The sequence below is a fragment of the Ictalurus furcatus genome, chromosome 1, assembly GCF_023375685.1.
Source record: "Ictalurus furcatus strain D&B chromosome 1, Billie_1.0, whole genome shotgun sequence".
Taxonomy (NCBI): domain Eukaryota; kingdom Metazoa; phylum Chordata; class Actinopteri; order Siluriformes; family Ictaluridae; genus Ictalurus; species Ictalurus furcatus.
The window spans coordinates 16,004,258-16,018,319 of record NC_071255.1 but is presented as its reverse complement, the minus strand read 5'-3'; the positions used below and the strand labels follow the sequence as shown (position 1 = coordinate 16,018,319).

The 14,062-nt window shown below is 39.0% G+C and overlaps 1 protein-coding gene across 12 annotated transcripts; it reads right to left on the bottom strand.

Moving 5' to 3' along the window:
* Nucleotides 1–1,702: 1,702 nt before the first annotated feature.
* On the bottom strand, nt 1,703–13,375 carry slc45a4b (solute carrier family 45 member 4b). 12 transcript variants are annotated; one of them, XM_053628996.1, is made up of 10 exons: nt 12,644–13,375; nt 11,888–11,940; nt 10,963–11,217; nt 10,628–10,894; nt 9,211–9,399; nt 7,211–7,390; nt 5,792–6,873; nt 5,594–5,693; nt 3,626–3,837; nt 1,703–3,458 (listed from the first exon to the last, which is right to left on the bottom strand). In XM_053628996.1, the coding sequence occupies exons 3-10, from the start codon at nt 10,994–10,996 to the stop codon at nt 3,183–3,185; spliced, it is 2,340 nt and encodes a 779-aa protein (XP_053484971.1). In that variant the 5' UTR covers nt 10,997–11,217; nt 11,888–11,940; nt 12,644–13,375; the 3' UTR covers nt 1,703–3,182. The 12 variants fall into 12 exon arrangements, 10 of the variants coding, with proteins under 10 accessions (XP_053484971.1, XP_053484997.1, XP_053484962.1 ...); XM_053629022.1 differs by having other exon boundaries at nt 11,888–11,937; XM_053628987.1 differs by having other exon boundaries at nt 12,774–13,375.
* Nucleotides 13,376–14,062: the final 687 nt, after the last annotated feature.

The window sequence follows — 14,062 nt, the reverse complement described above, 5'->3', positions numbered from 1 at the left end:
TATTTTAGTGAAAATGGGATGATGGTTGATGTGAACTTCACCTGAAGCTGCTGGACATTATCTGCATGATGGTAGGCATTGCAATGCTGCCACATGATTGGCTGATTAGATAAATGCATGAATGTGTAGGTGTACAGGTGTTCCTAATAAAGTGCACAGTGAACGTATATTTATATAAAAATATACATTCTTTTATATTCTTTTATATTCCTTCTTGCTGCTATGTTGACCTAAATTTCCCCTACGGGGGATTAATAAAGTTATATCTTATCTTATAAAGAATACTGTCATTACTTTTGTGATTACTTCAGTTGATCTATGTGATGTAATCTTATTATGAGATTCCATGTGGTGCTTCCTGTCTTTACAAGTATAGGCATGTAAGGCATGGCCAACAAGTCACTAACATGCATGCACAAAAAAACCCAAAAAACAACTTACAAATACACATAGTACATTCTAATAGAGCCACGTTAATTTGCAGAATTTAATAGCACACTACACATTCTATACTCCCTGTGGTTTTCCGAATCATTGCACATGACAAAAAATCATTGCACATGACATTGCACATGACAAAAATATTAGACTTATCAGGTGGAAAATTATCATTTGTTAAAAAACAAACAAAACAAAACAACCCACTCACTTTTGTGTGTAAATATAGAAGTAATTAACAAGGTCTCTTTCCAGAACCTTCACACTCTTTCCAGAACCTTCACACTTCCCTCAGAGGTGGAATGAACTTCCAACCTCAAAAAACAAAAACAGATCTTTTTTTTGATCTTCAAAAAACAGCTAAAGAATCACCTCTTCCGTGAGTACGTAACTAACCCCTAAAACATCAACCTCACATTATCCTTTCTAAAACAACATAAACAAACAAACAAAAAAACACCTCTACTCCGCACACTTTGTTTTTCTAGAACTCAATTAAACAAATCTTGTATAGTAGCACTACTTGTATTGTTCTTTGCTTGATATATCGCTTTGCTTGTATTTCCTCATTTGTAAGTCGGTTTGGATAAAAGCATCTGCTAAATGAATACATGTAAATGGAACACTAGCAGTTATAACATACCATTTCCATTTCTAATGGTACTGTTGTTCCCAACAATTTGCTCTTGCAGGTTGCAGATACTGCAAGTGTGGCTGTGTTAGGTCTTATTTCAAAACTTTATATACAATTACAACACACAATCACATACCATAATATAGCCACACACAGACAGCGAGAGACAGGTACACACAGAGAGACAGAGAGAGAGACACAAAGAGAGAGACAGAGAGAGACAGAGAGAGAGAGAGAGAGAATGATGTGAATGGCAGCTATATAGTTTATTCTACCAGGAACACAGGACTTGGTGGAAAATTACTGCTTAGTTTCTGGCTTGATGCCATGTACTGATCATGTGACACAAAAAAATTTCTGTTTTCAGAAATTATGTTTCTCAATGAGCTTGTGGTGGTGGTGAAGAAAAAAAAAAGAACATACAACTCCTCAGGTTTATACACACTTTGTTCTGTATCCAAATTGTTATACAAATTATCAAAACACCAGAAACTGTAAAACAGGCAATTTGGTCCACACAGTACCAAAGAAGTCACTTTCACAGCAGTACAATACAATGATTTTCCAGAATATAATAATAATAATAATAATAATAATAATAATAATAAGCTAAATCTCAAGAGCCAAAAATGGGATAAAGTTATTTATTTGCTTTAACAAACACAATTAATGCCATGTTGCTATGAATATCTTCGAGCAATTCCACTGAAATGATCAAAATTCAAGTGATGCTGGCAAAATCAAATACCTGACAAGAACAGAAACGGTCTCTCAGCAAAACATTACAAGATTTACATGTAGTGAGAGCACTGAAACAAGATCTTTAACCATTATAAAGGGGGACAAACAAACCTAGTCCTAGATCAGCTATGGTAAACAGCTGGATTGCATAAAATGATCATAAAAAAAAAAAAAAAATACAGAGAACTGAAACAGCAGTCATTTTCTGACAAGGCATGGCTAAATGCCATGTATCAATGTTAATCTCAGGCCATGGTATTAAAACAGAATAGAAAAAGTAGTTGAACATGTGATTTCACTTCACGTACACAATTGTTCCCAAAAACTTTATTTATAAAATAATTTAAAAAAAAAGTGTACCAACTATGGTGATCCTCTATAAAAACGTAATTCCTTATATTGACTTTTTTTCCCCCAATTGTGCATAGTTAAGACTGTATACAAGTAACCTATTCACGCAGCACCTGATAGATATATAGATAGATAGATAGATAGATAGATGGATAGAGAGCGAGAGAGCGAGAGATATTCCCCTGAGTGCTTCTGTTTCACGCACTAATGGTAATCCAGCATATCGGTAAAACAACTGAAATATGAATGTGCAAACTCTGTAGTATGATACAGTACAAACTTCGTAAATCAGTAAAGTCAAGCCTTCGTGATTTGTTGTTGGTGCAAAAGCAACTCTTGCAGGGCTGTGTGGAATAAAGGAACTCCATCTACATGTTAGAATGTACATTCATCTACATGACCATCATCATCATCATCATCATCATGGCAGTAGAAAAGCGCTTAAGTGAAATGATGTAAAACTGGTCAATGTGAAGCTTAGGACTTCTGGATAATACTGTTATCCAAGAGAAAACTTTTGGGACCATTCAGATAAAATATTCATATTTTCATATTTTGTACCATTCAGATAAAAGTACTTTTTTTTTGCAGCACAATGCCAGGAGTAACACAGCTGTTTTCTGTACCTTTTTTTAATATTATTATTCTAATAATTTGATAATATCAAAGCAGATTTCACTGCTCCAAAATGGTCATAAAGTGCATGAGGAGTGCAACCATTTCAGTCAATCATGATAATATCCAGGCATCATATAGCACATACACAAGCTACATTATGCTTGTTTACATGCTATATGATGCCTGGATATTATCATGGTAGACTGAAATGGTTGCACTCCTCAGGCACTTTATGACCATTTTGGAGCATTGAAATCTGCTTTGATTTTGTAGTACACTTCAAACTATTCACAGCGAAAAAGTGACGTTTATGATTCAGCCTCTATTACTCAGCCAAAGCTCCTTAGCATCAGCTTTGCACATAGCGAAGGCAACCCTGGTCTGTTAATCATCAACAAACTCAGGTTGTACTTGGGACTTGATCATTTTCGTCTTCGTCATCGTCATCGTCATCCTCAGATGTGTCCGGGTAAATCACAAGCAACGCAGCAGTAAGAAATCCAATGAAGGAGCCCCCTGAAGCCACCATTGGGATGACTCTCACCGAGCCTACGGCTTCCACAACTGCCCCGAGCGCTGACGCCACCAAAATCTGAGAAATGTAAACCTGACATGTCAGAATGGCGCAATCGATACCGAAGCCTCGGCGAGAGTTACCTGGACTGTGGCGGATGTACTGTAATGAGAAAACAAGAGGTAGTACACAACAGTCAGTCATTTTAAAATCAGCAATGAACAATATTTCGGATCAAGACCTATCAAAGTAATGCTAAGAGATATTAAGATTTAAAAAAACAAAACAAAAAAAACAACAAAAAAACAACACACAGTTCTAAGTCATACCTCTTTGATCTCATGGTACTGTCCCAGCAGAGCATAAGGACAGTACGATATACTCATAGAAATTAATCCCATGCTGCTTATCATTATCATGGCGACATAGACGTTGGGGAAGATGGACATTACAGCCAGGCCAACAGCGTAGCCTAGAGTTCCCAGCATGTAGATGATTTTAATGCTCAGGTCATAGTTGTCAAGATACTTCTGAAGCACAGCTTTAACAGACAGAACATGCATGTTAACTACTGTGAAAGCGAATTAAAAACAAAAAAGGTAATAGCCTATTATGACTGATAGTATTGCGTTTTCACTTTTTGTACTGTTTCTGGAAAATTACTTAAACACACAAACATTCCACATGACAGATAGTACGTTTACATGGACAACAATAATCCGATATTAACCCGATTAAGACAATACTCTAAGAAACTACCATGTAAACAGCAATTTTTTATTACCTTAATCCGACTAAAGTCATACTCGAAGTAAACACAAATCGAATTAAGACGTGGAGTATTCCTGTTTTAGTCGCATTATGGAAGTGCATTACAGACATGTACACACCCTTATCACACTATTAACATCGTGTGAGAGTTTCACTGCATTTTGCTTCAGGACACGATCACACACGGCAGTGCTCTACCGTTTGACGGCAAACTAGAGAGCACGGCTGCGTCCGAAACCGCGTACTTACTTACTATCTAGTGGACGAAATACATGTGTATATAGTGGACGAAATACATATGTATACAGTAGGAGAAATACATGCATCTCACCTACTATATAATAGGTAAGTATGTGGTTTTGGACGCAGCCCCTGGCTTCAAGCAGTCGTCTATTTGCACATACAGCATGACAAATAATTAACTGCACTTGAAGCTTTTGCAAAATTAAAAATGAAACCCAAAACTGTATACGGTACCATAACGAAGACGAACTGTACGTTGATACGTGAAATTCTGGAGGGAACGTCGGACGGCATGACGTGGGGACGTAATGACGTGTGCTGTTAATCGCTCTATGTTCTATAACATGTAAAAGAGGAACATGAAAGGAGTATTCTAAAAGCAACTCATGTAAACACCTTAATCACAATATTGTCTTATTCAGAATAAGGTCAATAATTAGATTACTGCTGTCCATGCAAACGCACTGATAGACAGCATTAACTTGAGACATTCCAGACACATTATACAGAATTTGGAAATTTCCACCCTGGAGAAATGAAGTACGCTGAAAGGTAGCAGACTGTAGTTATTGCGTTACTGAATTGGTTAATGTTCGCCTCTGTGTGCAGCCTGTAGTGTAAACGGTGCACACTCAGCAATCATTCTTTTAAACGTCTGCTGCTTTTTAGACAAGGCAGATGGTCCAAGCTGTGCAAAAATACAACAGAACGCAGCTACAAGAAATGAGTTATTAGTACTGCAGGAACATTGTTAACTACAGACCAACAAGAGGATTTCAACCTACAAACATTATTCGCATTATTAACATTGAGACAGTTAACACAATGCTCGTGTTGGCCAGTCCAGAAAAACATTGCTCTCATCATCAGTGAATAACGCACTATTTCACGACGTTAAATCTCTTCTACCATGTTGTCATTTTGCACCGGTATTCACTGTGCCAATTATTCTTTTTTTTGCATTACACTGGTTCTTGCTTAAGGTTTAATCCTTTTCCACCAATATTCTAAAATGCCACTATTGATACATATCAGACTTCTTGAAGAGCACTGATTTACATTACTGAACATATAAATATTATATAAACAATAGTAGTTTTTACTACAGTGTAACTACGGTATATAACATGACTGTTAAACATCTCATTCAAAGCATTCAGGTCTGCAGTTGCAGAACAAGCCCATACTTTATGAATTTTAGAAAAAGTTCACTACTCAAGTGAGCTCTTCGTTGTTCCTTAATTGTAGCTTCAATAAAACACTTTGCTGGAAGTAAAACACACCTGAGCAGATGGCAGCAGTGGCAGCATAGATTACTAGCCCCCAACAGCCCATCTGTACTCCCTTATGGTAGCTTTGAAGTGCAGTCGAGTTTGCAGCAGCCTAAATGTGGAAAAGAGCATGTTTCTGATGTCTGCAGTGAATGTAATTCAGAGCCAGGGATTAAAAATAGTCAGGAGAAAATCTGGAGCTCCTCTTACCGTTGGGTCTCCTTCATAAATGACCTGTCCCATGAAATCAGTATAGAAAACAACCTGGGAGATAATGGAGAACCAAGTGACAAGATGGCACACACACAGGCGCCAGAGCTGTGGAGGCATTTTCAACATGGATAACCAAAGCAGCTTCACAGTAGTGCCACTTCCTTCTCCTTCTTCACTCTCACCGTCATCTTCTTCATCCGCTCCAGATGATGCGCTACCTCTTTTCTGCAGCTTCCGACGCTCCTGCGGTCTTGCTATCTTGTCAATGTCGTTCAGGCTTTGTGATGACTGGATTGGGCGACCTGAATCGATGTGGCGCCGAATCCGATGAAAGCGCATCCGGCCATAGTAAGAGAAGGTAAAGGAAGGTTGCCGGTAGAATGAAGGGTGCCGACAGCGGACTGTCACATTGGAATGACGAATACCGGCTTTATTTTGCTGGTTCACGTCACATTTTGGTTTGGTATCCCCAGCAAGGTCGCCGTTGAGAACTCTGGTAGCATTAGGGTGCTCATTGTCCTTTGTAGGATCTGCCTGGAGTGGGAGCTTGAAGCAATGATTGGCCTGACAGCTGCTGTTCAGGCAATATTCAAACGGCTTTTCAGAGTGGAAATCCTGGAATAAAGCTGGCTCTACGTTGTGGAGAAAGTGATCATCAAGGTCCAAATCTGGATCAAGCTCAATGCTAGTGTCTGGTGCAGCAAGAACAGAGTCACTTTTACTTCTCATTACATTCAGGAAGTCGTTCTGGATGTCTGTCTCAGATTGATTGTCTTCAAAAGCTTCAAAAGTATCCTCTTCAATAATAAGATCCAGTTCCGGCACTTGGTGAGTCCTAGGAAGGATCTCGTTAAGCTGAACGGATGAGGAGCTGTCTGCTTCCTCGGTCTCAGATATCTCCTGCTGATGAGCTTTGAATGGTCGCTCCTGGATGCTAAAAAGGTGAAGCACCACAGAAATGATAAATACAATGGCAGCAAAGAAGAACAGCACTTGCTCTTGGGCTTTGAAAGCATGTCCCAAGAAGGTATTTGTCCAGTCCAAACCTCCAAGCATGTAACCCAAAGCTCCACCCAAACCTGTAAATGCAATAGGAGAATACAGAATAGAATAGACATTAGAGACTCAGGATAAGCTCATGTCTATTCTAAAATGGAAGTCTTTACTTGTGCTAATATTCTTTTTATGAAGGCCATATACATCTCATAGCTTTGTTTATATAGTAAAGATAAGTCAAACTCGACAATGATAGTGTCAACAGGAATGCCTCCACTGCCAACAAGTCTAGACCTTCTTGTTATTAATTTGTTCTCGTTCTTAAGCTATTGCACTAATGAGAATCTCGGGCAGACAAGAACATAATGCCTTCCCATCCTAGTGGCAAAGGCATAAAAATTACAGCTCCATGCACGTTACCTGCAGAGAATGCATGAATATTCAGGGCCATGTCTTGCTCTTCACCATCAGCGATATCCAGCAGGTAGGCTCTGATTGGTCCATCTAAAGCATCAGCACAGAAATCCAGCACCACTACACCCACCACTGTCAGAATGATCCCAATGGGCTGGTTACCAGGAACATCGCCTGCAGTCATGCCTGACACACATACACACACACACCATGCAAATTGCACTCAAATTGCAGCAACACAAACGGTTTGATGCTGTAACAGAGCTTACATGTTTTTTCTTGTCATCATAACCCTGGCCTGCAGGATGAAGAAGCCTTTGTAAATGCTTAGCAGTAAAACATTAGCAACAACCTTTGAAACCTCAAATCCTATCCCGCCCTGCCTTATAATAACAGTATACAAAGTAAAGTTGTCTCTCTACATCAAAAGAACATACAGTGGTGCTTGTAAGTTTGTAAATTTTGAATATTCTAGATTTCTGAATAAATATGACCTAAATCATCATCAGATTTTCACAGAAGTCCTAAAAGTAGACATAGAGAACCCAATTAAACAGATGAGACAAAAATATTATACTTGGTCATTCATTTATTAAGGAAAATGATCCAATGTTACATACCTATGAGTCGCAAAAGTATGTGAACCTCTAGGATTAGCAGTTAATTTAAAGGTGAATTCAGAGTCATGTGTTTTCAATCAATGGGATGACAATCAGGTGTGAGTGAGCGGCCTGTTTTATTTAAAGAACAGGGATCTATCAAAGTCTGATCATCACAACACATGTTTGTGGAAGTGTATCATGGCACGAACAATGGAGATTTCTGAGGACCTCAGAAAAAGAGTTGTTGAGTCTCATCAGTCTGGAGAAGGTTACAAATCCATCTCTAATGAGTTTGGACTCCACCAATTCACAGTCAGATAAATTGTGTACAAACGGAGGAAATTCAAGACCATTGTTTCCCTCCCTATCAACCAATAAAGATCACTCCAAGAGCAATAAGTGTAATAGTTTGTGACATCACAAAGGATCGCAGGGTAACTTCTAAGCAACTAAAGGCATCTCTCACATTGGCTAATGTTAATCTTCATGAGTCCACCATCAGGAGAACACTGAACAACAATGGTGTGCATGGCAGGGGTGCAAGGAGAAAGTCACTGCTCTCCAAAAAGAACATTGCTGCCCGTCTGCAGTTTGGTAAAGATCACACGGACAAGTCAAAAGGCTATTGGAAAAATATTTTGTGGATAGATGAGACCACAATAGAACATTTTGGTTTAAATGAGAAGCGTTATGTTTTGAGAAAGGAAAACACTGCATTCCAGCATAAAAACCTCATCCCATCTGTGAAACATGGTGGTGGTAGTATCGTGGTTTGGGCCTGTTTTGCTGCATCTGTGCCAGGACAGCTTATCATTGAAGGAATAATGAATTCTGAATTATACCAGCAGGACATCTGCCCATGAACTGAATCTCAAGAGAAAGTGGGACATCAGCAAGACAATGACCCTAAGCACACAAGTCATTCTACCAAAGAACGATTAAAGAAGAATAAACAATGTTTTGGAATGGCCAAATCAAAGTCCTGACCTTAATCCAATAGAAATGTTGTGAAAAGGCCCGAAGCGAGCAGTTAATGTGAGGAAACCCACCAACATCTCAGAGTTGAAGCCGTTCTGTACTGAGGAATGGGCTAAAATTCAAACAGATGTGCAGGACTGAAAGATTTAGTTGCAGTTATTGCTGCACAAAGGGATCACACCAGATACTGTACGCGAAGGTTCACATACTTGTCACTGACATATGTAATATTGGATCATTTTCCACAATAAATAAATGACCAGGTATAATATATTTGTCTCATTTGTTTAATTAGGTTCTTGCTGTCTACATTTAGGACTTCTGTAAAAATCGTATGATTTACATATTTATGCAGAAATGTAGACAATTCTAAACTCACAAACTTTCAAGCACCAAATCATTCAAAATAAAAACTGTCAATCTCACCCATTAGAGATCCATTGAGAAAGAAAGCTAAACCGAGCAGTGATCCTACACACAGAGCCAGAATGAAGGGCCTTCTCCGACCCCATCTGAGGGTACAGCGGTCACTGGCTGAGCCGATCAGAGGCGTAAAGATTAAACCCAAAATGGGGCTGAGGAACCATGTCAGACTGTAGTACTGCTCAGGAAGACCTGAAGAGAAAAAAAAAAAATGGAGCTCAATGTCTCACTTTTCCACAATAATTGTCATCAAATAAAGCTATTCTACAATCATTCCCTTATGTACCCTAAAACCAGGGCTGGGAACCTGTTATTGAAGCCACTGCTCTTCAGTTACATTATTAATTCATGTGATTTTTAAATCTCAAGTCTGATGTTTAGGTTTTGTGATTTTGTCTATGAAACAAACACACACACACACACACACACACACACACACACACACACACACACACACACACACACACACACACACAAAAAACCAAAAACCCAAACCCTGGAAAAGCACATGGTTCACACTGGGTGTGCTATACAGGACCGGTGAGATGTATCTTGACCTGTTTCAACATGTCCAATATTCATTAACTTGCCTTTTAGAAAACACGTTTCGTCTATTCATCAAATACCTCAGCGAGATACAATTTTACTACTGCAATAAAGATCGATATAAATGATCATAAACCCCTAAAGTGGCATTTCAAAATGTATGACGGTACAAAACATTCTACATGCTTAAAATCTGCTTTCAGTAGAAGTAAGTTGAAGATGAATTAATTATTATAACAACAAGCAACACTGTTTAGTATTAAGTATAAAGACATTATATATCAAATCAAGATCACGCGAATGTCGCCTTCTAGAATATAGAAATTCAGCTTCTCCTTTCACTCCCTTGGGATAATATCTGAGTGTAAGCAGTGCTGCATAGCATTTCATTGCATAGTTTCCTTTTTTCTAAATTGGATTACCTCATAGGAAACAGGTCACTAAAGATGCGCTCATTGAAAACGTAGAAGAAAAAAAAAAACGACAGAAAAATGTGCACACACACACACATTCTCTTCATTCAAGCTCAGTGGAGTTCATTGTTACCCTGCACTAAACATACGCATCAATAGAAAAAGCTTCTGTCATACGTGATAACAAAAGCTTAGTGCAGTGTGTGGGGTTTTTTCTGCATGTTTACTCCATCCTATTTCTTCATCTGCATGGTGTACATTTAGACACTTGCAAAAAGTGTTCAGTCATTCAGGTCTAGTTGGATGTCAAGACGTGATGAAATCTTGATGTTTCATCGCTCATATGACGGCCTTTATTAGTTCATGATGAAGAAGGAAGGGTGACGAAAGCCTTGACTTACTAGCCATAGACATTATCCCTTAGCAAGAATTTACTGGTTTCAAGTAAAACAGTCACTTACCTATCTGTAGTAGCACAGGCGTGACCAGAGCTGTTTCCATGGCATAGCAGAACTCACGGCCGAACATGACAGCTCCATGCATGACCCACAGGCGTTTGGGGATGTGATCCACAGAATCATTACTGGCTGATTTTTCAGAAACCTCCATTTTCTTAACGCCATTTAATCTGCTGCCTGAAGACTTGACAGGCTCAACATCCACATGCAGCATTTCCACGCCGTCCGAGTCTACGTTCTTGGGCACCATGTCGTCCAGCATAAAGTCAGCTGAAGCGAAGAAATGAAATCAGACCAGGAACGGAGCGTTATTTTGATCCCAAACAGAAAAACTCCACCTTCTTGTCTCTGCTTAAAAACGGCCACTTGCATCCACCAAGGCTTCTGATGATAAGATGGACGTCAGGCTGCTCCATAGGTTATCAGTGAGAGGTTTACCACTTGCTGTGGCTAGTACAAATCCATAAATGGCCATTTCTGGCTAAGTGATGAGTCATAATTGGCTGGAGTGTGAAAAAGTTAGAGGGGAGGAGGAGAAGGTCAGCACAGGTAGACGATTTCCTGAATAGCCCCATGGAGCGAGCAGTTGATATCTAAATGCGAGAGAAAGAAAGAACAGACTCATTCATCTTCAGTAAGCACTTTATTCTGATCAGAGACATGGTGGATCCGTAGCCCTATCCCGGAACGATGGGTGCGTGGCGGAATTAACGTCATACCAGTCCATCAGAGGGCACCATGCGTGCGTGTGCGCACGCACACCCCCCCCCCCCCAAGGGACATTTTCACATTGCCACATTGCCAGACCACTTATCAACATGTTTTTTGGGAGAAATACGAAAAACACAGACACACACACACGAACACAAAGTCAGAGGAAGGACGTGTGAAACTCCCTGGAGCTATGAGGAGACCATACTACCTACTGCACCACCCTGCCCAACGTATCCAGAATTTTCCAGAACCACAAGTAAAAAATTCTAATGGTAAAACAGGAAATGGTGTTCTGAATGCATTTACGCATCATTTCACAGGTGATTTTTAGTCATTTATTTTACTCTTTTACTGCACTATTGTGACAATGCCCATCAACGTTCTAGAAACATCACAGTGCATCATAAACTAATGCTTTCGCAATCTCTCCCCTCCACATAGTAACATGATGCCATCTTTTACACTGCAGTGTTTCAGAAGTGATTTAGTTAGGCCCACATCTATTTCTCATGGGATCAACAACATCAAAAGTCACAGAGAGGAACATACCTTAGATTTTTCAGTACTTTTTCATTCACCAGAAGCCAAACAAAACACTCCTGCTAAAGACACGTGTAACACACACACACACACACACACACACACACACACACACACTTCTCTGAGGGTTATTCCAGACAACATTATAAATGGTTCAAGTCACAAAGAAGAAATGTTTTCGAATCCTCCGTTTAAAGCGGAAGTTGGATGTAACTGTACACACGTCACGCCCGAGTCACGGTGAACGGTTGTCTATCAGACGCTTTCATATTGGACAAATAGTGCGCTTTAGTAGGCAGCAAGGAGCTATTTGGGATTCAGCCTAAACCGAAAAGGTGGACTGTCTTGCGCAATTGATGTCCATTCTCTCCTCTGCTGTAGTTTGGTGAAAATATAAACAACAGTGTAAAGGGGGTGATAGTAGTCTTTTCACCCTCAGCTAAGGTTTCATGTTTTTAATTAAGAGGTCTTGTAGAAAAGCTTAACCTTTATCATTTGTGAAAAATAGTAAGCAACAAGAGCTACTCGTAAATATATATATCTAATATTACCCGGCTGAGTGAGCCAGCAGTACTAAGCTAATCTAGTTGAACTAGTTTACTCACTCGCCAGAGATATCAAACTTCCCATTGCTAGACTGCTATCTAATGAGCGTTCAGATTGTGTGTGTGTGTTAGCTAGTCTAGTCGCAGTGTTGCTCAGCTCTGTTAAAGCTCTACAGTCTAGTTAAGTCTGATTTTCCAAACGCTAAGCTAGAAGGCTAACCTAATGTTCTTCAGACAGGTGTCACGCCAGCAGTCTTTACAAACACACGTGTTCCCTTCCGAATAAAGCTCATCTTGCTTCCTGAAAGCCGAATGCACATGATTATAGTCCGGTAAATCTTGAATCTCACCGGCCAATCAAACGCGGTCCTCTCCCACATCTGCTCCAGAAGACTGGACGCTCGTCTATTGTGTTCAGTGGGTTGCCAGGCACTCGGGCCGCTAAATCCCCGCCTCCGAACGTACGGTTATAATTCAACCCGAGAGCAAGTCGACCGGAAGTACGTTTACCTTTAATGTTGATTGACAGTAAGAAAAGTGCTGTATAGAATCCTCAAAACGACAAATGTCATTAATAGTCATATATATTGTATATATTACCCCTCAAGTTATCATTTAATGTTTCTTTTTATTTAAAAAAAAATCCTCACTTTTATTATATTATTGAGCCCAACAGGTTTTTATGATAATTGATCTATTTACTCATGCAACATTTCCTAATTGCCTCGCCGCTTGGGATATGCTTCCATCATTGGATAATTATCGTGCATGTCACTACTGGAATAAAGTCGGTTTGACGTCGGACGTTCGATATTCGCGGATATGTGGAAATTAAGGGACCGTCTCTAAAGTTACATACGACATTGTTAAACACGATTCTAACTTCAATAGCATTTGAAGGGATTGACTTACAGTCATATAACGAACTGTAAAGTGTTCATGTAGGTGTCAGATATAACACACACCTTTTAGATTTTTGATATTTAACAAAATAAACTATTAAATCATATATAAAAATTGCCATGTATTTCACTACAGAATGGGCTCATACACAAAATATACCATCATTTAAAGCTCAATAGCATTTGAATGAAATGATGTACAGTCACACAACCAACTGTACATTGTTCATCTAGGTGTCCGGTATAATGCAGATTTAGATTTTTGATATTTATTAAAATAAGCTATTAAATCATATGTAAATTACATATCAATTTCACTAGAGAATGGGCCCATACACAAAATATACCATAATTTAAAGCTCAATAGCATTTGAAGGGAATGATGTACAGTCATGAAGCCAACTGTAAATTCTTCATATAGGTGCCAGGTATAATGCACACCTTTTAGAGTTCTGATATTTATTCAAATAAACTATTAAATCATATGTAAATATTGCCATGTATTTCACTACAGAATGGGCTCATACACGAAATATACCATAATTTAAAGCTCAATAGCATTTGAAGGGAATGAGTTACAGTCACAAAACCAACTGTAAATTGTAAAACCAAAAAAAAACCTTCACGAATGCATAAAGGGAGTCAGAATGACCCATACTGGATTGAATGGTTTTCTTCAAAAAATAGATGTCCTATTAATGAAATATATATATATATATATATATATATATATATAT